This window comes from Delphinapterus leucas, chromosome 21 (genome assembly GCF_059928025.1).
Source record: "Delphinapterus leucas isolate spDelLeu-1000000601 "Yukka" chromosome 21, BTC_Dleu_Yukka2, whole genome shotgun sequence".
In the NCBI taxonomy this organism is placed as follows: Eukaryota; Metazoa; Chordata; class Mammalia; order Artiodactyla; family Monodontidae; genus Delphinapterus; species Delphinapterus leucas.
This window is the reverse complement of record NC_143149.1, coordinates 11,461,614-11,482,341: the sequence shown is the minus strand read 5'-3', so window position 1 is coordinate 11,482,341 and position 20,728 is coordinate 11,461,614. Positions and strand designations below refer to the sequence as shown.

The 20,728-nt window shown below is 46.3% G+C and overlaps 1 protein-coding gene across 3 annotated transcripts in view; it reads right to left on the bottom strand.

Moving 5' to 3' along the window:
* Positions 1–20,728, bottom strand: part of ERICH1 (glutamate rich 1) — a 56,190-nt gene that overhangs the window by 8,635 nt on the left and 26,827 nt on the right. For 2 of the 3 annotated variants that reach the window (XM_022570890.3, XM_089903624.1), the window contains exons 4-5: positions 7,003–7,479; positions 4,219–4,413 (exon numbers count right to left, since the gene is read on the bottom strand). In XM_022570890.3, the coding sequence (XP_022426598.1) occupies positions 4,219–4,413; positions 7,003–7,479 (672 nt within the window). Of the gene's footprint in view, positions 1–45; positions 513–4,218; positions 4,414–7,002; positions 7,480–20,728 lie in introns of those variants that run through there. The other variant, XM_022570889.3, reaches the window with a different exon arrangement.

The window sequence follows — 20,728 nt, the reverse complement described above, 5'->3', positions numbered from 1 at the left end:
AAAAAAGAAGAAAACAATCAATAAATTCAACTAGAATCAAACTACTTAACCATGAACGTTTTAATATCCATACGACATTCTTAAAACAAACTTTCAGACACAAAGTGATTTAAAACTTTATAAAAATATATATACAGCTTCAAACTATACAGTTTATTCAATTTAACAGAATGTCCATTTTTTAATTTAAGACACACACAATTTCAAAGAAATTTTCAATTTTATCCCAATTTCTCACTTAAAAGTCTCAGATTACATCTACCTATTATGTACAAACAGATGAATTGAAATGTCCTCAAAGTTCCCAGGGTTTGGGTTACAAAGAAAACTTAGAGAATTTCATCTTCTCTGTATAGAAATTAAGTCTCAGCCCATTTCATATCTGTCTTTCCTATTTTCTTGTCAAATATTAGCTCTTCTTAAATAGATGTACTGATTTTATTCATTGTTTTTCTCAGGAAGGATATGTGTGATCCAGTAATTAAAGAAAGCTGAGATTACTCGGGCATAGTCTGGAAAGCAAAAAGAAAACAGAACAAAAAATAAAATAAAACAAAAAATTCAAACAAAAAGAAAAATTATAAATTATTATTTTGTAGATATTAGTCCTTAGGCCCAAAGTAAACCCTGAAATAATCTAATAAGACACAACTCGGGTGTTGAAATGATGTTGATTGTCAGCACGCTTGCAAATCCCATAAAAGTATGGGTGAGTTTGGAATATTTGTATTTCACTTGGATACAAAATTTCTGTTAGTTAGAGCTGAGCTCCATAACACCACACGCAATATTACATGCTTAACATCTGAGCTCAAAGAAACCACATACAAACTGAAATGAAACAGAAACAGAAGTTTACTTCAAAGGTGGACAAAGTAGCAGGACGTTAGAAGCAGGATTCTAAGTGAGATGAGCTGGAAGGGACAGCACTCAGGTTTCAGGAAACTGTCCCAGGAACAGCCCAGCAAAGGGCCTGAGCTGAGGTCACAGCCCCTCATTTTGGGCCTCACTCCTCGTAAAGATGCTCACTGAGGGGGACGCAGGTCCGGAGGCGCCAACCCTGAGAGCACACACACCCTGTCTGGCTCAGATCCTGGTGCCTGAGGGGCAGCCGACTGCTGCTGAGGCCCCGAGACGCACTTTCGAGCAGAGGCTGGGACTGCGGGGAGGGGTCCCATCTCACGCTCCATGCAGAAGTGTGGCTGAGGTGCCTCCAAACTCGTCCCCCGTCCTGCCCGGGCCAGGATGGTGGTGGCTAATGTGTGCACAGAGGACTCAGGAGGGTCCAGGGTGGGGATGCCTGCAGCATCTTCATGGTGCGCGGAGCATGATAAAAACCCCACAGATGGTGACGCGCATGTACATGCAGATGACGGAACGCAATATGTGAGACCAACTGTAAAAGCACGTGCACCGGCCTCGGGACATGGCTGCTACACCCCAGTCAATGAAACACCCGTGAACTAGGAAAAACAATCGTTGAGGCAGCAGAGAGAGAAAGCCCCCTGTGTCTGCTGTTAAATGCTACTATTTCCAGGCTTACTCTATAGACAGGAGAGATACAGCTACTAATTAAACTTCATAAGCTAGTTTTATGAAAAAGAAAACAATTTCAGAATGCTAAATCTGAATTAGACAGAACCAATATTTGAAAATAAAGCTTCACCATTTGTAAGATTTCATTTTACCAAGTAGCTCAACATAGAAAAACTTTGACTGCACATCCTACATGCACTAAAAAGGAATCCATTTTCACAGAAAAGTGCTTCATGCATAAATTTTAGTTCCACCAACTACTTAAGGTGCTTGTAGGCAAAACCTGTCCAATGGTTTCAATGTAAGAAGCAAGAGAAGCGTTTCCACTCAATCCCCAATCCCTGTTCCAAACTCTCCTGATGCATCTCAGAGCCACGCGTGAAGAACTCAGTGTGAGGAACTCCACTGAATTGTAAATGATATATTTTCATCTCTCATAAAAACTTCATATTAGTTTAACTTAATAAAATTGGATTTTTGCAATCTGAAAATGTAAATTATGGAAATGTAGATCTTTTTACATTTCTTACGGAAATGTAAATTATTATTATTTTTTTTTTGCGGTACGCGGGCCTCTCACTGTTGTGGCCTCTCCCGTTGTGTAGCACAGGCTCCGGACGCGCAGGCTCAGTGGCCATGGCTCACAGGCCCAGCTGCTCCGCGGCATGTGGGATCTTCCCAGACCGGGGCACGAACCCGCGTCCCCTGCATCGGCAGGCGGACTCTCAACCACTACGCCACCAGGGAAGCCCGGAAACGTACATTTTTAAATACTGAATACAGCAGGCCCAACAACCAGCAGTAAGGAAAGGAGCAAACACTGCATCACGGGGCTGGGGGTCCCGAGTGGCCCTGCGGCGCCCCCGGCAGGAGCAGGGCTCTGCCAGCACTTGCTCCCCTGCCTGAGGGTCTCCCTTCCCGGAGCTGCTCCCACTGGCAGCCCACCGGCTCTCACTCCTCCCATACCACCTCTGGTCCTACTCCTCGTGGCAACCCCCCCGAAGGCGCCACCTTCACCCCATCTCTGGTCCCGCTCTGACAAAGCCTCTGTCGCCCCGGACCCCAGGCTGCTCTGTGAGGGTGACTGGCAGTGGCTCTCCCAGGCCTAAGTCCCCACACCTGGACGTCCGACAGGAACCTCCAGCCGGCCCAGCTCAACACCCCACCTGCTCCTGTGGCTGCCTCTCCCGCCTCATGATGCGCTGCAGGCTTCGTGCAGGGCTTTGGGTCACAGACACCCACGTCCAGTCAGTCGGCAAACCCTACTGAGTCCACCTTCACAGCCGACACAAATCTGACCGCGCCCAGGAGTATGACCGAAGCCCCCGCTGTCCCCGACCCCGTCTCTAGTCCGAACGTGATGGCCGGAGAGATCTTGCTAAGTGCAGTCAGACCCAACAGGCTGGCCTTCCAGTGGCCCCACGTCGCCCAGGATAAAGGCCAACGAACTCAGCACAACCTCCAGGGCCCGACGTGACCCGGTCCCCGGCTCCTCTCCCACCCGCTTCTGACCCCTCGCTCCCCTCCCCACAAGACCCCGCCCCCCTCATGTCTTCTCCGTGGGCTCAGCTGTACGAAGCACACCTCACTGACTTCTCGGTCTGGCTTCCTCCATCCCCCACTAGAACGTAAGCCCCGAAGGGCAGGGCGCTCTCCCCTGAAGACCCGCGGCGGGACCAGGGCCGCACAGGCAGGGCAGATGAGGCCCCCTAACAGATCACTACTGGACGTATGGGGGAGGCAGGTCCTACTGGCGACCCCAATGCGCAGGGGCCTCGTCGACTCCCGCCAGCCACTTGCTAATTATACTGGTGCCGTATTGCCTTACTGCTGGCTTTACTGTTATTTCATGTGATGAAATGTGATATGTGGCTTTTAAAACATGTCAGTCTTGACTCTTTAGCTATACTATGAGGTTTCCAAGGAGAAAAACCACGCACTGCACTCATTTTGAGATTACTGCCCCAAGGTAATCTGCAGAATCACTTCCATTCACTCAACTAAAAGTTTGTCCAGTGCCTGTCTTGGGTCCGGCACGGAGTTCTGCTCCATGCTGTGCAGGTGCTCTCCAAAAAGTCCTGATCGTCTGATACTCAGTGTTTACAGATTTCTGCGGCCGGAGTATTCCCACCGTGGCCCGGTGGGACTTCAAGCTGCCAGTGTGAAGCCCCACCCATGGCATTGTGAAGACACAAGCACAGTCGGCCCAGCACTCTACAGTTTGCATGAAATGGGCACCCAACAAAGGTTGAGGAAGTAACAAAAGAGAAATCATCTTATAGTTCAACTCCCTTTGTACTGTAGGGTCCAGGAAGGCAGACCAAGACATTTGGAGGACAGAAAAAATGTACCTTCTCCAAATCTAGCAGAGGAAAAGGAAAAGGGAAAAAGAAATGAACTCTTTCACTTCCATTTAAACTAATAAGGGTTTGGTCCTAAGAGTGGAGCTCACAAGTCTGGAGAATTAGATTGCACACGCATATCTGCATATATCATGAGAGATATTTTTATAGCAAGAGAGATGCAAGAAGCATATTCCTCTGTGGGAATCTATTCCTCAAGCCATATGTGCATCCTTATATTTTCTGATTCAGGACTGCTTTGCTAGAGAGTAAGTTTTTCAGAGGCAAACCCTAGACAAGTGTCTAAAGCAGCACAATGAATAAAGTGCACAGTACATACCGGGTGGCATCCTGCAATGTTCTGGGAACACTTCCAGGGCACTCTTCAATCTTTCAGTATCTTGCAAAAGTAACAGCGTTTTCATGTGATCCAGAATGAACACATCTGAGGAGGGCATGCTGTGAGTTTCAAGATATTTAAATAGCTCTCCACTGGTCTCCATGAAGACAGCCGAGTCCGAATCCTTGGAGACACCTAAACAAAGGCAGGGTCACTTAGAAATGCATTTTTACTCTTACAAACTGAAGATAAGCTCTCACCTCCTAAAGAAAGCCTCAAACGTATATTTCTATTTAGAACGATGTGTTTGAGAGACAATCAGAACAGAACTTTGAGAAGCAAACCACAAAATACAACTGTTGAACCACAGTGGAAAGGTGGTGTGTTACGGGCACCGATCTCGTAAAGCAGCTCTGAGTGTTCCATGTACCGGAATCCACGCACGGAGCAGGCGAAACACACGAAACCAAGCCCTCCGATGGTGTCAGGCATCTACAAACAGCATGAAGCTGCTGGGCAGTTGGGATGCTTCAAGGAAGCCAAGGAGGCTGCCCCATGAGCACAGCGCTGTCCCCACTGCTGGCCAGCGGCAGGCCTACATCATGCTGAGGCCATTCCTGCACTATCCTGGTTGGTGTTCACAGGATGCCTAGAATCTGTGACTTCATGGTCTTTGTCAACTTTGAAAAACTCCCAGCTGCCACCTCTTACACGTCCCTTGTGCCCCAGTCCCATGGGTGAGGCTCCTTCGGGCCCATGTGGCTGTTATGCTCCTTCTGTGTTTTCCATCCTTTCCTCTCCCTCCTTCACTCTGGATACTTCCTTCAGCCTGCCTTGCAGTTACTAATTCTTTTATGCTGAATCTAATCTGCTGTCTGAACTCGTCTTTGAGTCCTTAATTTGTTATTATATTTCTCAGGTCTAGAATTTCCGTTTGATTATCCTAATAGATTCAAATTATCTGGTGAAAGTCTCCACTTTTCACCTTTTTTCTCCATCTTCTCCCTACTTCTTGGACATCTAGATCATAGCTATTTTAAGTCCCTTGTCTGGTAACATCAGCGTCTCCACCCCGTGGCCTCTTTCTGCTGCTCTTTTCCTCATGGTTTCGGTCGTATGGTCTGGTCTCTTGCTGTGTCTGACACACTCCTTTGAATGAACATGAAAATCGCAGGGTCTTGGCTAACGACATTTTCCTCCAGAGAGGGTCCCCCCTTGCCTCTGCTTGGCAGACAGAGAAGGGGCAGGCGACTGAACTGACCACAGGGTGGCTGCACGTCTGGCCGGCAGTTGTCCACCTGCACCTGAGCGCGTGGCCTGCGTGCTGCGCTGGAGGGTCAGGGTAGCCCTGCCTGCTTGGTCCCTCAGGACGCCACAAAGGCCGCCCTGCCATGTGGAAGAGGTCTGCCTGGTTGCCCTCCTCCTATCCCACAGTTCAGGGCTTGGCCAAGGTTTTGAGGGGGGACAAGCAGAGCTTTGCTCTGGTCTCTGACCCTCCTTTCTTACACAGCTGGCCGACCCTGGGCCCTCCACTTTCCCCCCCAGACCTGTGAGACCACTGGGGCTCTGCTGGTTTGCCTGCTCTCCAGGCTGCACTGCCCCTTCCCCTGGACCCTTGCTCAAGCCCCTGTCCAAACTGGCAGACACCTTGAGGGAAGGAGGGCAGCAGCATTCTGGCTCACCCAGCCTGTGGTTCACCTCCTCTGGGATTTGTCACAAGGGCTTTTCCTCAGCAGCTCTTAAAACTCCAAGTACACTTTAAACTTCAGTCCTCCTTGGCAGGAGGGTTGTCTGCCACAAGCTACTCCCTCACGCAGAGAATGGATAATCTACTGAGATCTCTCTGAAGCCTACTTCTGTTCTGCAGTGTCTCCGCCACGTCCTCCTACTAGTCTCATGTGGATATTCGTTAAGGATGTTTTCAACTTAACACAAAATGTGGATAAACAAGCAAAAGAGGAAAAGGGTCAATCTTGGTTAAAATGGACCCGTTAATCATGGTGTTTTCGCATCACTGTTTAAGTCCATCCCTTACCCCTCCAGTTATCACATAGGCAGTATTTCTCCATCTTGGTCATGCTGGAGGTTCGATGCACTAAGCCCACCACATCCCCTGAATCTCCCAGGGACGGATCAGAACGGTGGCAGTTATCCCAGCACTTCTGTTCTTGGCACCGAGCCAGCACCTGCTTCTTCCTGACCCTCGGGGCTGCTGTCTGTTAGGCTCCACACAAAGGTGAGGGATTATCACCCGTCAGAATAAATCCCAGGATAAACCTCAGCTCCTATATCAGTACAAATAGTGGTCCAACATGCTTACTGAAAAATCTCAAATCACTAAGCCACACATTGGGGAAGCAAATCAACGTGTGTCCGAGAGAGAGAGAGAGCTGCGCTTCCTTCACTTCTCTACTAGCCGATGAAAATGAGCAAGAATTCATCGAAGTCTCCAACCTGGATTTATCTTTTCTTTAGACAGAGAGTTGAGAATAGCACCATATTCTGAAGTTGGATCTTAGAGAAATGAGGATAAGCCCACCCTCGTTTGGACCCACGCCTCTAATGGGCTGGCTGTTTCCCCTGGTGAGCCCAGAGCAGGGGCCAGCCCAGATCTTTGGTGGGATGAATTTAAATATTTGGATTTTTGCCTCAAAACTAACGACTTATTTTGAATACTGAATATTTTTAATGTTTTGTATTTTAAACATTTAAATATTTTACATTTGCTTAATTTTCCAAAGAAGTAGATGCCATTATTCAAAAGAACAACAGGAAAAAACGTACCATCATAAAAATAAATTTCTTGTGTTGACTTCAGAAAGTTCAGGATACCATCTGCCTTTTCATTGGTACTTTTAACGTCTTCCTTCCCGGCGTCTGTGGCTCCTTCCTCCTCGGCATCTGGGCCCCCTCCCTCCCCGTCTGCGCCGTCCTCTCCATCACTCACTCTCATGTCGCCCTGCTCACCGCTGGTTTCCTCAGGCTGGTACATGAAGTTGATGCCAGAGACTCCTGTTAGTAAGCCAGCTGCTTTCTTCCTTTTAATTTGCTGTTTCTTTTTCAGTTTCCTTTTTTTATTTTTGCTTATTGTGGGGCCATCTGTGTGGCTGTGGCTGTGTGGCTGCAATTTTTCTTGCAAAATACTCTGCTGTTTCTCTAATTCTGCTTGCTCTACAGGGATGTTACTGGGATTTTTAAATTTTTTCTTTGAATTATGCTTTCTAATTCTTCTTCTCTTTGGTTGAGCCTGAAGATCCTGATCTATAAAAACAAAAATTCAAATACAACAATTTTCTGTAAAATGGAACCATAACAAACTTACTAGGCTAGATAAATTTTCCATTAGGATCTTGTAATTTTAGTAGAAAAGGAATTTAAAATATTTACTTCAGTGATTCTTAACTTTATACCAACAAAGTACACTGTTGAGGATACTGGGATTTACCATGAAGTAAATTAATAACCTACTTGTTCTTCCAAAAAAGGTGTATGTACGTGTACACGTATGTGTGTGTATGTGTATTTATTCAACACTGTTACAATCATGACATATGGTATGATTTTAAGGATGTAAGAGTTGTTGCAGTTTGATCGAGAGTAAAATTTCATGCCTGTGGTCTTGGGGAGAGAAACATGAATTCTCATGTTTTTTAAAGTGTCCTTTAGCACCTTCTAAAGAGTTACTTGTGTGTGAGGATGAGAAGCAAGCAGTGACGATCTGCCCATCCAAATCAGCAATGGGTCCCATATGAATGAAGATGAAGTCTGGGCTCTCGGCAGGTAAGTGACATGGTCGAGATGTGGCAGTCACTGCCACGCAACAGACAAGGTCTGGAGTGGACGTGGGGGGTAAGGCCTGCGGTGGATGTGGGGCCTGAGAGGGACGACCCGCATGCCAATCCTGCCCCGTCCACCCCATCCCCGCACCCTCGTGGCAGTGCATGCCCGTCACATGCTCAGCACGTGCCCGGCGCACGCCCAGCACACCTGCTGCTGCCCACATGCGCCCACCTGCTCCGTCCCAGCCAACCAAGGACGGCGGTGCTGCCATCAACGCTCAGACGCTTCTTCTCAACAACCCTCACTTCTCACAGGTTCTCCTTAGGCCCACCACAGGTTATGGTGAGAAATCAAACACCATGCGTGAGACTTCTGAGACACTGTGCGTCACTATGTGGAATGAAGATCCCTCTCCCTGTAATTTGCACTCTAAGGCTTTGATCTGCCACTGACGTCAGACAGAAGATGCCGCGTGGTCCTTGCGCTGTGTTTCCTGTGATGAGGGGCCTGAGACTCGGAACCCGCTGGTCACACCCTCTGATCCGTGGAGGTGGCTTCTTCTCTTGTTCTGGGCTCTGAGTCTATTTATGCAGCCAAACTCCCACCTGCGCATTTAAACAAGCGTCCACCCGCCCCCCCGGCCTGTGTGACACGGAAGGCCCCCTCCCCTGCAGCTTCGTGTCATCATCAAACCAGACACTGCCTCTGGATACGGGGAGCGTCCTCCCCTGACTCTGGAATGAGAGTCCTCAGTTTTCTCTTGATACACGTGACAACCAGGAGACCTGGTGCTGCCTGCAACTTGGCATGAAGCCCAAATTACTCCTCATAAAATCACAACGTGACACTGTCATACAGTCCCATACTTGGTACATTTTCTCTCTCTTCTCAATCACCAGTGGATGATTGAACAAAGCATTTTCCTATTTCATTTGAAAGTTGATATTAACTGATTTTAGAGACCTGCTTAGTGTCGCTGACAGACACCTGATTCATGAGTATCTCTGAATAGCTGGCCCTTGAGCTGGTCTTGTAAAATATTAATGCTTGAAAAATGACCACTGCTTATGGAATTTTAAAAATTTTCCAGATTCAGTTTAAAAAAAGAAAAAATTACATTTCTCCTCATTGGGGTCTATTCTTGCCTTTATTGATTTGGAAAAAAAGTCATCCATAGGATGCTTTATCAAGTCACAGTAAAGCCATCTGGGGACCAGCGTGCAGTCATCTGGGGGCATCCTTACTGTCCACCAAGAGTGGCATCCGGAGAGCTGCTCTCATTTATTCCCCGATATCTCTGTTCTCCAGGCCCTTCCAGCCGAGCCAATTACTGACGTCATCCTCCGGTTCATTTCTCTTTGCAAGCGGTGAGAGCACAGCACGGATGCTGCCCCGTGAGGGTGATTATGCTATCAGCCTGCTGCTCTAAAAGACTATAAAACAGGAATTTGAGAAGGAGGAGGTGGCAAAAAAGGGTGTAAAACATAAGAGTATCATACTTTTTCATATAAGTGTGTGTGCACACTTCTTAAGAGGAAAACTTAATACACACTGAGATACTGAAGGTCCAGATGCCAGACCTGTGGGGTTAACTGTGGTTTCTGGGTGCTGTGACTGTAGGTTTTTTTTTTTTCATTGTATTTTTCTGATTTCCAACTGTAGGACATTGAGCAGATACTGCTTTCATAGTAAGGAAAAATTATTATTTTAAACTTGATGAAATTATGACAGCTCAAAACACGGGATGTCACTAAATTCTACTTAAAGGTGAATTTATAATCTTAAATATGTCAGGAAAGAAAAAAGGCTAAAAATCAATCATATAAGTAAGAAAGAAGCTGGAAAAACAACAGCAACTTATACCTGAGGAAAGCAGAAGGAAAGAAATAACAATCAGAGGAGCACAAAATAAAGGAAGAGAAAAGAAAACCCAACAGAGAGACAGCAACCAGCACTGACACTGTGAAGAAAGAAAACAGACGAACAGTGCAAGACTGGACGGGACGAGCAGAGGACACCTGAAGGCCAGCGTGGGGTGAAGGCGTGTGTTAACATACATCCTGCAGGCGCGAAAGGACCAATAAGATGGCTCTGTGAACAACTCTATGCAAATAAATTACTAGTTTGTATGAAACGGAGGATTCTGAGAAAAGTACAACACACCAAACTGGACACATGAAGAAACGGAAAATCTTAATGGTCCTATAGCTATTACAAAATTGAATCTTTAGTTAAAAATAATCCCACAAAAGAACTTCAGGCCTAGGTGGATTCACCTGACTTCTAAGGAACATTTAAGGAAGAAACAAACGCCCAACATACAAAACACTTCTGGAGAACAGACACAGTGACGGTGACCACACGCTTTGTGAGGACAACACAGTTCTTTCAAAACCTGATGAGGACACTGGAAGACGGGAAGGTTGCAGGCCAACCCCTCTCCTAAACCGCAATACAAAACTTCTAAACAAAATATTAACCGTTTTATTGTAGTGATATAAAGTATTCAATCAATATTAACACCAACAAATCATGAAAACGTGTAGCAAACTAGAAATGTAAGGGAAATGCGAAATGCGATAGAAGGTGAGAAAATCCCGCAGGGACACTGCACGTGGAGCCCTCACCCTGCTGCTTCCCTGCCGGAGGCCCTGGCGATGCAACAAGAGGAGGGAAAGTGTCAGACCTCACGGGGACGCCAGCTACAGACGGCACCACTGTAAGTCCAAAAGGCCCCCAGGCCCTACAGACAGGCTGCATGGGAGCCTGCAGACACAGAAGCAGGACGCGAGTGCGGCAAGGAGGACGCTCACCCGCGTGGCAACCGGGGTCGCAAGGTAACGCTGGCGAGCGCCAACCTTGGCAGAGAGCACCAACCCCAAGGACCCCACCGGACACTGGAACTGCAGCCCCAGAGCAGCAGGGAGCCTCGCTGTCCCTGGGCCTCCCCGTAACGAGGGCTCCGCAGAGGCCGAAGCAGGGGCGCCCATGCTGCCCTGGGGTCAGCAGACGTGGCACCCGAGTCTCCACCTCAGCTCATGCCCCTGCATCACTCCCAGGGCTCACGGTCCCGGAGGTGGGGGAGTCCTTCTGCTTCTGGACAGCACAGCACTGTCCGGGACGCTCACCACGGGCTCGTGCAGGAGGCAATGGCTGGGAACATCCGGCTCCCGGGGCCAGAGGTCACATGGCCACCCTGCTCTTTCCGCGTCTTGTTCATGGTAACTGACAGGACTAATTACTTGATCTGAAGAAATACTCATCACTCAATGTCCTTTTGACGCTACGTATTTGTTGCTTGAGTCTCTCGTTTTCTCACCGATGAGGGACAGTGCTTACTGCAGGAGGACTTCACCACCCTAATTGTGTGCTACCCGACATGGGCTCACATCTACCTCGGCCGCCAGTGCTTAGAGGCCTTTTCCCCAAAGGAGACATCTTCAGGTCTGTTTCCTAAGTACAACATCTTGATGCGACTTAGCGTGGAGAATATCCAGTTAACTCACACAGACACGGTTCAATATTTCTTTTGAAAAACAGTAATGCATGTTAATACCTAGATATGATATGTAGGCATTACAATCGATACAAAGATCTGTTAATTTTCTTCTTTTAACATTTCCAGCATAACCTATAGATCACTGGGCAATGGCTACACATAATTGAACATAATTTTTTTTAACATCTTTATGGGAGTATAATTGCTTTACAATGTTGTGTTAGTTTCTGTTGTATAACAAAGTGAATCAGCTATACATATACATATATTCCCATATCTCTTCCCTCTTGCGTCTCCCTCCCACCCTCCCTATCCCACCCTTCTAGGTGGACACAAAGCACCGAGCTGATCTCCCTGTGCTATGCAGCTGCTTCCCACTAGCTATCTATTTTACATTTGGTAGTGTATATATGTCCATGCTACTCTCTCACTTCGTCCCAGCTTCCCCTTCTCCCTCCCCATGTCCTCAAGTCCATTCTCTACGTCTGCGCCTTTATTCCTGTCCTGCCCCTAGGTTCATCAGAACCATTTTTTTTTTAGATTCCACATATATGTGTTAGCATACGGTATTTGTTTTTCTCTTTCTGACTTGCTTCACTCCGTATGACAGACTCTATGCCCATCCTCACTACAAATAACTCAATTTCATTTCTTTTTATGGCTGAGTAATAATCCATTGTATATATGTGCCACATCTTCTTTATTCATTAATCTGTCGATGGACACTTAGGTTGCTTCCATGTCCTGGCTATAGTATATAGAGCTGCAATGAACATTGTGGTACATGACTCTTTTTGAATTATGGTTTTCTCAGGGTATGCGCCCAGGAGTGGGATTGCTGGGTTGTATGTGTAGTTCTGTTTTTAGTTTTTTAAGGAACCTCCATACTGTTCTCCATAGTGGCTGTATCAATTTACATTCCCACCAACAGTGCAAGAGGGTTCCCTTTTCTCCACACCCTCTCCAGCATTTGTTGTTTGTAGATTTTCTGATGATGGCCATTCTGACTGGTGTGAGGTGATACCTCATTGTAGTTTTGATTTGCATTTCTCTAATGATTAGTGATGTTGAACATCCTTTCATGTGTTTGTTGGCAATCTGCATATTTTCTTTGGAGAAATGTCTATTTAGGTCTTCTGCCCATTTTTGGATTGGGTTGTTTGTTTTTCTGATATTGAGCTGCATGAGCTACTTGTATATTTTGGAGATTAATCCTTTGTCAGTTGCTTTTAAAAAGAACGTAGCTGTTTGGCTGGGTTACATGCAGAACTCCGAGTAATGTAACATAATTTATAAAGATATGGAAAAATGACAAATTTGACCCTTTATAACATTTTCTACCCCAAACATACCAGACCTTTTCATGATTCTTCATTCTCTGTCTAAAATTAAATCATTCCTCTTGTTTATGAGCCAACCTTTTCTTACCAGTTCAAATCTCAAGTGCTTTATAAGACTTCCCAAGGTTAGCTTCTCCATCCGCTGTGCTCCTATGGCACTTGGTCTCTATCGCTAATAACACTTAGTACTGAATGACAAAGTCTGTTACTGACTTTATTCCACTCCCTAACCTCTAAGCTCTACAGCAGTAAGGGTTGTGTTATCATCACGGTTGTTCCTCCAATGTCTGACACACAAGGTTCAAACAAATAGCTCGTTATATCAGATCCAGCCACGGTGCAGAAAGAGACGGTGCAATCAGGGGACAGAACCCATGTGCTCTGGAAGTCAAGAGCAAAAGCTGCTTATTTATCGTTTCCACAAATATGAATCAACTGTCCTTTGGAGACTGAAGTATGGCTACACGTGGTGCGTTTAAATCTGCTGATCATCAGAGTTACTCCTCGGTATTCATACAACCAGAAAGGACTCTCATAGTCAGGCTTTCTCTCTCCCAGTCAGATAGATTAGGGTGAACTTAGGTAGGAAGTCTGGGTCTCTTGACTTTTTACTAACAGGGAGTTCCTTGGGCTGTCAATGAGTTAATCCAAGTCTCACACGCAGCCAATGGCTTCTATGGCCCAGGACAAAGCAGGGAGCAGGGTGTAAGGTCACCTTCACAAGGTCAGCCTCTGGACACAGAGGAGATCCATCACTCTGGCTCTACCATGACCAATTGCTACTTCACACCGGATGCTTTTGTTGCAAGTAGTCTCCTGTTTGGCTCTGATTACCTTGAGATTAAGAATCTGACTGGCTGTGAAAATGCAATGGAATTTACATTCAGAATTCGCAAGATTCTTATGCTACCTCATTATTTTAGGATACAGATGGTATCAAATCCTAAAAGTCACTGCCAAGACTGATGTCAAGGAGCTTACCACTTATGTTTTCTTCTAGGAGTTTTATGGTTTCAGTTCTTACATTCAGGTCTTAAATTTATTTTGAGTTAGTTTTTGTGTATGGTGCGAGACAGTGTTCTAGTTTCATTCTTTGGCATGTGGCTGTCCAGTTTTCCCAACACCATTTATTGAAGAAACTGTCCTTTCCCCATTGTACAGTCTTGGCTCCTTTGTCGTAAATTAATTGACCATATATGTGTGGGTTTATTTCTGGGCTCTCTATTCTGTTCCATTGGTCTATGTGTTATGTTTTTATGCCAATATCACACTGTTCTGATTACTGCAGCTTTGTAATATAGTTTGAGGTCAGAAAGCATGTTATCTCTAGCTTTGCTCTTCTTTCTCAAGATTGCTTTGGCTATTCAGGGTCTTTTGTGGTTCCATACAAATTTTAAGATTATTTGTTCCATTTCTGTGAGAAATTCCCTTGGAATTTTGATAGGGATTGCACTGAATCTGTAGATTGCTTTGGGTAGTATGGACATTTTAACAATAGTAATTCTTCCAATCTACGAGCATGAAATATCTTTCCATTTATTTACATTTGTCATTGTCAATTTCCTTCATCAATGTCTTATAGTTTTCATGTATAGATCTTTCACCTCCATTAAATTTATTCCTACCTAGGAATTTTATTCTTTTTGATGCAATTGTAAATTGGGCTGTTTTCCTAATTTCTGATAGTTCATTGTTAGTGTAAAGAAATGAAACTGATCTTTGTAAACTGATTTTGTACCCTGCAACTTGACTGAATTCATTTGTTCATTCTAACAGTTTTTTTTTTTTGGTGGAGTCTTTAGGGTTTTTAATATATAAAACCATGTCATCTGCAAATAGACTCAGTTTTACTTCTTCCTTCCTAATTTAGAGGCCTTTTATTTCTTTTTCTTGCCTAATTGCTCTGGCTAGGACTTCCAATACTACGCTGAATAAAGTGCCAAGAGTGGACATCTTCATCTTAAATAATTTCCCACCTTCTTTTCTCAGTATCTCTTTATGGAATGTCTATTAGTTGAAGAAATATTAATCAATAAATTTTATTAGTTGAAGAAATATTAATCAATATCCAAAGAAGTATTCATAATCTGTTCTATTACTGTAATGCATTCGCTTAACAATAAGTTAAGGTGGTGTACGGGTTTACCAAGATCTAAATATTTCTCTAATCCAAGTTTCTTATGAATATGTGCCAACAATGGTTTGGAAATTAAGTAAATACTTTAAGAAAATAAATGGCAATCCGAACAAATGTGGGTTTTCTTTTTTTATAAAGACAGGTTAAAGAGCTGTGCAGACTCCACTGGTAAATTATTTCAAAATTAATATTCTGACCCACATAGTCCTTGGTCAATCATACATCTAAAGCTATGCAAGCTCACTCCACTGTGACTGAGAGGAATCCAGGGTATCAGGTGTGTGTGCCAATAAGATGCCAAAGAAACAAAAACATGAGCGTACAAAATAGTTCTAGTCTTCTAGAAACAATCTAGGCCTTTTTAGGTGCTCTAAGAACGCATGAGCTCTCTTCCGTGTCTAGCCTTTTATGTCACATTGTTGACAGTGCATGGCAGAGGCAGCTGGTCTAAGTGAGGGTTCTCGACTCACTGAGAGAAAAGAGTGGTTCAGAATGACACCACCTCTAATGTCCCTCACATGCCCCCAAGTAACCTGTGAGAAAGGAAAGGCTTTCACACAATTACATGTCTTAAGTCTCGTTTCAATAAATCACCGGGACAAGAATGAAAGCCTGCTAACTCGAGTCTGGCTTTGCTGTGCCCTTGAGAGAGTATGTGTATGGAACGTGGCGCCGGTCAGAGAATCTCTGCTGAGAGCCTGCCTAGGACTCTACCTTGACTCCGGTGGCCTCTGGTGAAAACTGCACCTTATTAGTCAAACAAGCTAGAGTGCCTGCTGTGCTCTGCACCTGGGAAGCTCAGAGAAATCACGCATCAGGGTTTCTTCAGCCCAAACAGAGCCAGTGAGATCTGAAGATGGATCTGCCTTAGAACTGCGGCCTAAAGCTGTCAAAACTCATTGAAAGGATGGCTGACTCACAACGAAGCCACGTTAGAACTGTGCATTTAGCTCATGCTTCCAGAAGTTAACATGAAGTTAGTAACTATTTCAACCAGAGCTTGCTATTAGAATACTAATCGTAATAGCTTTCCATCAAAATGACTTGATCTGAACACAAAACCACGTCAATACAGTCAACCACCTGTGATTATGCGAGGAGAGACGACTGCTCCTTATTTGCAGGCTGTTTTTATAAATAATTACACAACTTGGTTCATCAAATATTGACTGAAGACTTAACACCAGCAGGCGCCGGTGCCTCAGGGAATTAAGAGCTGGCAGCGCTCATGTTTGCACAAGCTTTGCACAAACCCAATCTAATTGGCACAGCAAGCGTGTGGTGTGCTAGTGCAGGATTATTACCCCATCAGGTGGCCAAGGAAACTGAGGCTCAGGGAAGTAAGGAAGACGGCGCCCACAGTCAACAGTGGGGCTGCAAACCCAGGGCCCTTCACTCTCACTCTGCCATCTGCCAAGTCGGAGCTCCGTCCCCCAGGGGCTGGAGGTGAGGATGCAAAAGCAAGAAAGTTACAGAAATAACCAGATACTGGATGGAAGGCAAAGGGAGGGGGCACTTCTGTGTCATGGTGGGGGGCGGGGTAAAGGAGGCCAAGAGAGGACATGCGGAGGGAAGGATGTGGGTGGAGGAGAGGTCCCCACACTAGAGGGACCGAGCAGGGGGCAGAGGCTAGAAGGAAGCCGGAGCCTTACCCGACCCGATCCCGCCCGGCTGGCTGGAGGGGGGAGCAGATCAACAAAGGGGGTGACAGCAAGTGTGGCAGGTCTTAGACGGACACAGGCGACGTGTGTGAGGTCAGTGAACGGGAGCCCACGCACCGACCAGCACAGAGCTGGGCCCCAGCAGGGCCGACTCGCGAGAACATGAATGGAAGGAGCAGACGGGAACCCCTGGGCTACTTCAGCAGGCAGGGGCAGAGGTCACAGGAGGAGATCCAGAGCGACGCGACGAGCCTGAATGAGCCCTGACAGAGGCAGAGGCACCAGGCAGAGGGGCTCAGTGTCCCAAACTGACTCCCCGCCCCGCCAGTGCCCCACTGCACCCTCTGATGGGAGCCAGACAGACGGGGGGTCTCCCTTCCCGTTATAAACAGCATTGGAGCGGGCAGCTGTAAGCGAGAAAGTCACCGAACAGGCGGGGCCCCGAGGACCCTGAGAGTGAGACACCGCGGTGACGGTGACGCGCCGGGGAATTGCGCCACAGACCTTAGCGAAGGAATGAAAACCAAAGGCAAGTCAGGTTTCATAGGAAATCTGGAAAAGGAAGACATCTGCAGAGGAAGGTCCAAAACAAGATCCCAGCAAGGAAAAACAGGGAAACAGCCCAGACAGCAAGCCGTGGGGAGTGTGTAAGAAAGACACCCGGAAGGGCTTCCCTGGTGGCGCAGTGGTTGAGAGTCCGCCTGCCGATGCAGGGCACACGGGTTCATGCCCCGGTCCGGGAAGATCCCACATGCCGCGGAGCGGCTGGGCCCGTGAGCCATGGCCGCTGAGCCTGCGTGCCCGGAGCCTGTGCTCCGCAACGGGAGAGGCCACAGCAGTGAGAGGCCTGCGTATCGCAAAAAAAAAAAAAAAAAAGAAAGACACCCGGAGGGACAGGGGCAGGGGCACCTCTCAGTCACTGAAACCACAGATCCAAAAACAGATGCCAGATTGCTGGCACCCAGCAAGAAATGAACATAACTGTTACAACAACTAAAGTAACGTATAGCATCATAGATATGTTATACTCAGTTATAAAAAGGCAGGTATCTTCAATACAGACATAAATTCTGGAAAAGGCACAAAGAGAGGAAGTAGTTCCAGGTGTGTGCAATTATTAAATGCTTCAGGTGTTGAGTGTACTTTGTTGCAGGGACGCAGCCCAGGGAAGAGGAAAGCAGACGACCAGCCGGCAGCGAGGGAAGTGACCAGGCGTCTGACCAGGCTTCCCCCGCGTTCTCACAAGGAGAACAAGGACATTGGGAAGAGCTCACACACAGCTCTGACAGTGCAGCGGGACCAGCCCGCAGTGCATCCCTGGACTGTGGAGCCGGCCAGTATTCTCAGGTCCAGGGTGGCACCTGGGTCAGAGCACCCCGAGACGGTGCTGAGTCTCGAGCCCACAGCCCTGGAGGCCCTGGGACGGGGACGGGGACAGGAGGAAGTGACTTCAAGGAGTGAATTCTGGCCTAACTGTGCTCTCTTGGAGCGGCAGCTGAAGGAGCAAAGGGCAGAGTGTGGAGGAGGCCGGGCACCCTCACAGGTGGCGTGGGGCTGTGGCAGCGGAAGGAGAAGAAAGCCGTGCATTCCAGACTCTGCCCAGGTGTTCACCTTCTAGGGCGTGGGAGCCCTCCTGGTGGTGACGTTTACCAGGGGAGCCCAGCACATGCAGGTCGGGGAACTCTGTGGAGGTGGCTCCTGAAACGCGGAGATGACCTAATTACAGAGTCTCAGCCCTCATCAAACTTGGCTGTCTGCAAAAAGTTCATAAAGTATGTTATGATAGCCAAAAAAAAAAAAAAACCAAACAGTGGTGCCATCATGAAATCCAGAGATCAATACTGGAAAAGGTCACAAAGAAATGTAAATAGTTATATAAGACATTAATAACGGATCGATGTACAGATCGGTAAACGTGGGAATCACTCATTCACGACTAAGAAGCTCTTCTGGAAAAAGAAGAAAGAAACCAGATGGGTCGCGTTTCTCCGACCCAGGTGCAGTGCCCCCTCCGTGGGCGCCCCATGACCCCTGGAATGGCCCTTCAGCTCCGCGCGGCTCTGTAATGCCCATGTGGCCCCAGGGAAGGTGCAGATGAGGGCAGGGATCCCCAGCTGTCCTGCTGACAGGGATGGACGCTGCATCTACCCAACGGCCTGCAAAGAGGCACGAGGAAGCCCCCATGGTGAAGGCCCATCCAGCCCACGAGCCAGCGGGGCAGCCGCTGAGGAATGCAGGTCGGGGAAGACGAGTGAGCAGAAGCCGGGAAGAGAGCCGTGGATGTGGAACGTGGTCCAGCACATACATGGCTTCGAAACCACCAAGGAAAAGTAACAGGTAACTGAAGAAAAAGTGCAGGATTTAAAAAGGAAAATCTATTTTTTAAAAAATGGATGTACACCTTGTTCTAACAAAATATATCTCAGATGGCTCAAACATATCATATAAAAATATAAAGGGGCTTCCCTGGTGGTGCAGTGGTTGAGAGTCCACCTGCCGATGCAGGGGACAGGGGTTCGTGCCCCGGTCCGGGAAGATCCCATGTGCCGCGGAGCGGCTGGGCCCGTGAGCCATGGCTGCTGAGCCTGCGCGTCTGGAGCCTGTGCTCCGCAACGGGAGAGGCCGCAACAGTGAGAGGCCCGCGTACCGCAAAAAAAAAAAAAAAAAAAAAAAAAAAAAAAAATATATATATATATATATATATATATATATATAAAAACAGGAGCCATACAAGGGTGCTTGTGAGTATTATTTGTCCCTCTGGGTGTCGCCATCTGTTCTGCTCATTCTACTGGGGTGATCTTTTCTTTTCTTATTGATTTGTAATATCTTGTTATATGGTAAGGAAGCTAACTTTCATCTATTGTGGAATGTGCAAAGATCATCTCCTATTCTGTCCTTTGCTTCTGAACCTTATTTATAGTGCCCTTTGCCATAAAGAAAGTTTAAATTTCTTCACAGTCAAACCTGTCATTTAGGCTCTTAGGCTTAGAAAGAATTTCCCTAACACACAGTTTTCTCAAAATGTAAGATATATGTTGTCCAAACAATTAGCTAAAATTTAAAAGATTGAAAATGTCCAGGCAATGGAAGAAAGGGAATTTCCTTAGACTGCCTTCAGGAATGAAAATTGGAACAGCTTTCTGAAAGACAGTTTGTTATTATGTCTTCAAATTTAGAAACACATGTACTCTTACACTTAATATTTCCACTTCAAAGAGTTTATATTCAGGAAGTAATCAGACTACTGCATGTATGTACCATGTATGTACAATGATGTTCATGTGCAAAGTGCTTATCGAGCACCAGGCAAAGTTCTGGATGTCTTTCAGTGCAGGGGAGGGGAGCCTAGTTATAAACAAGTTGCTTTCATAAAATAGATTTCAGCTACTTTTAAAAAATGATATATCTATATGCACTGAAATGTGAAAAAACCTCCATAATACATTAAGTGTGGAAAGTGGTTTATAAGGCAGTATATATAATATGGTACAACTTTTATAAAATCTGCGCATGCATATACAACATGCACAGGGGAGAGGTTTCAAAAGATGTTTACTGAGGGTCTCAGCCTGGTGGCCTTAGGTGATGTTTTACTTCCTGTGCGTTTTCTGTAATGCTTGACTTTTCTATAATAAGTGTTTCTGTGGTCAAGAAAAACAAAATATTCTTCTTTGAAAAAAAAAAAAAGGTTGGAGTAACAGAGAAGAAAAGGCCCTCTTTCCTAGAGGCTGGCCTGTTTTTTAGTTTATAAAACAAACTGAGGTTCTTATTTCTGTGTAAAATGTGTAAATGTAAAGTTTCTGTGTAGAGGTTCCAGAACTTCACCTGCTGTCAGTGGCAGGCAGGAACTCCTGCCTTTTCATTATGAAAAAAGGACCTCTGCAAAGCCGCTATGACGGCAGCATGCAAGTGCCCGCAGAGGAGGGACGCACCTTTGGCTGCACGGGGTCCGGCTCCAGGGACAAGCGCCTGCTGATAAGAGATGAGACACTGAAAGCTGGAAAGGGGAGGCAGAGAAGGACAGCTAGCAAGAATACTTAATTAAGGAAAAGAGGAGAAGATGATGGTGTAGAAAGTGGTGGCTGTGAAA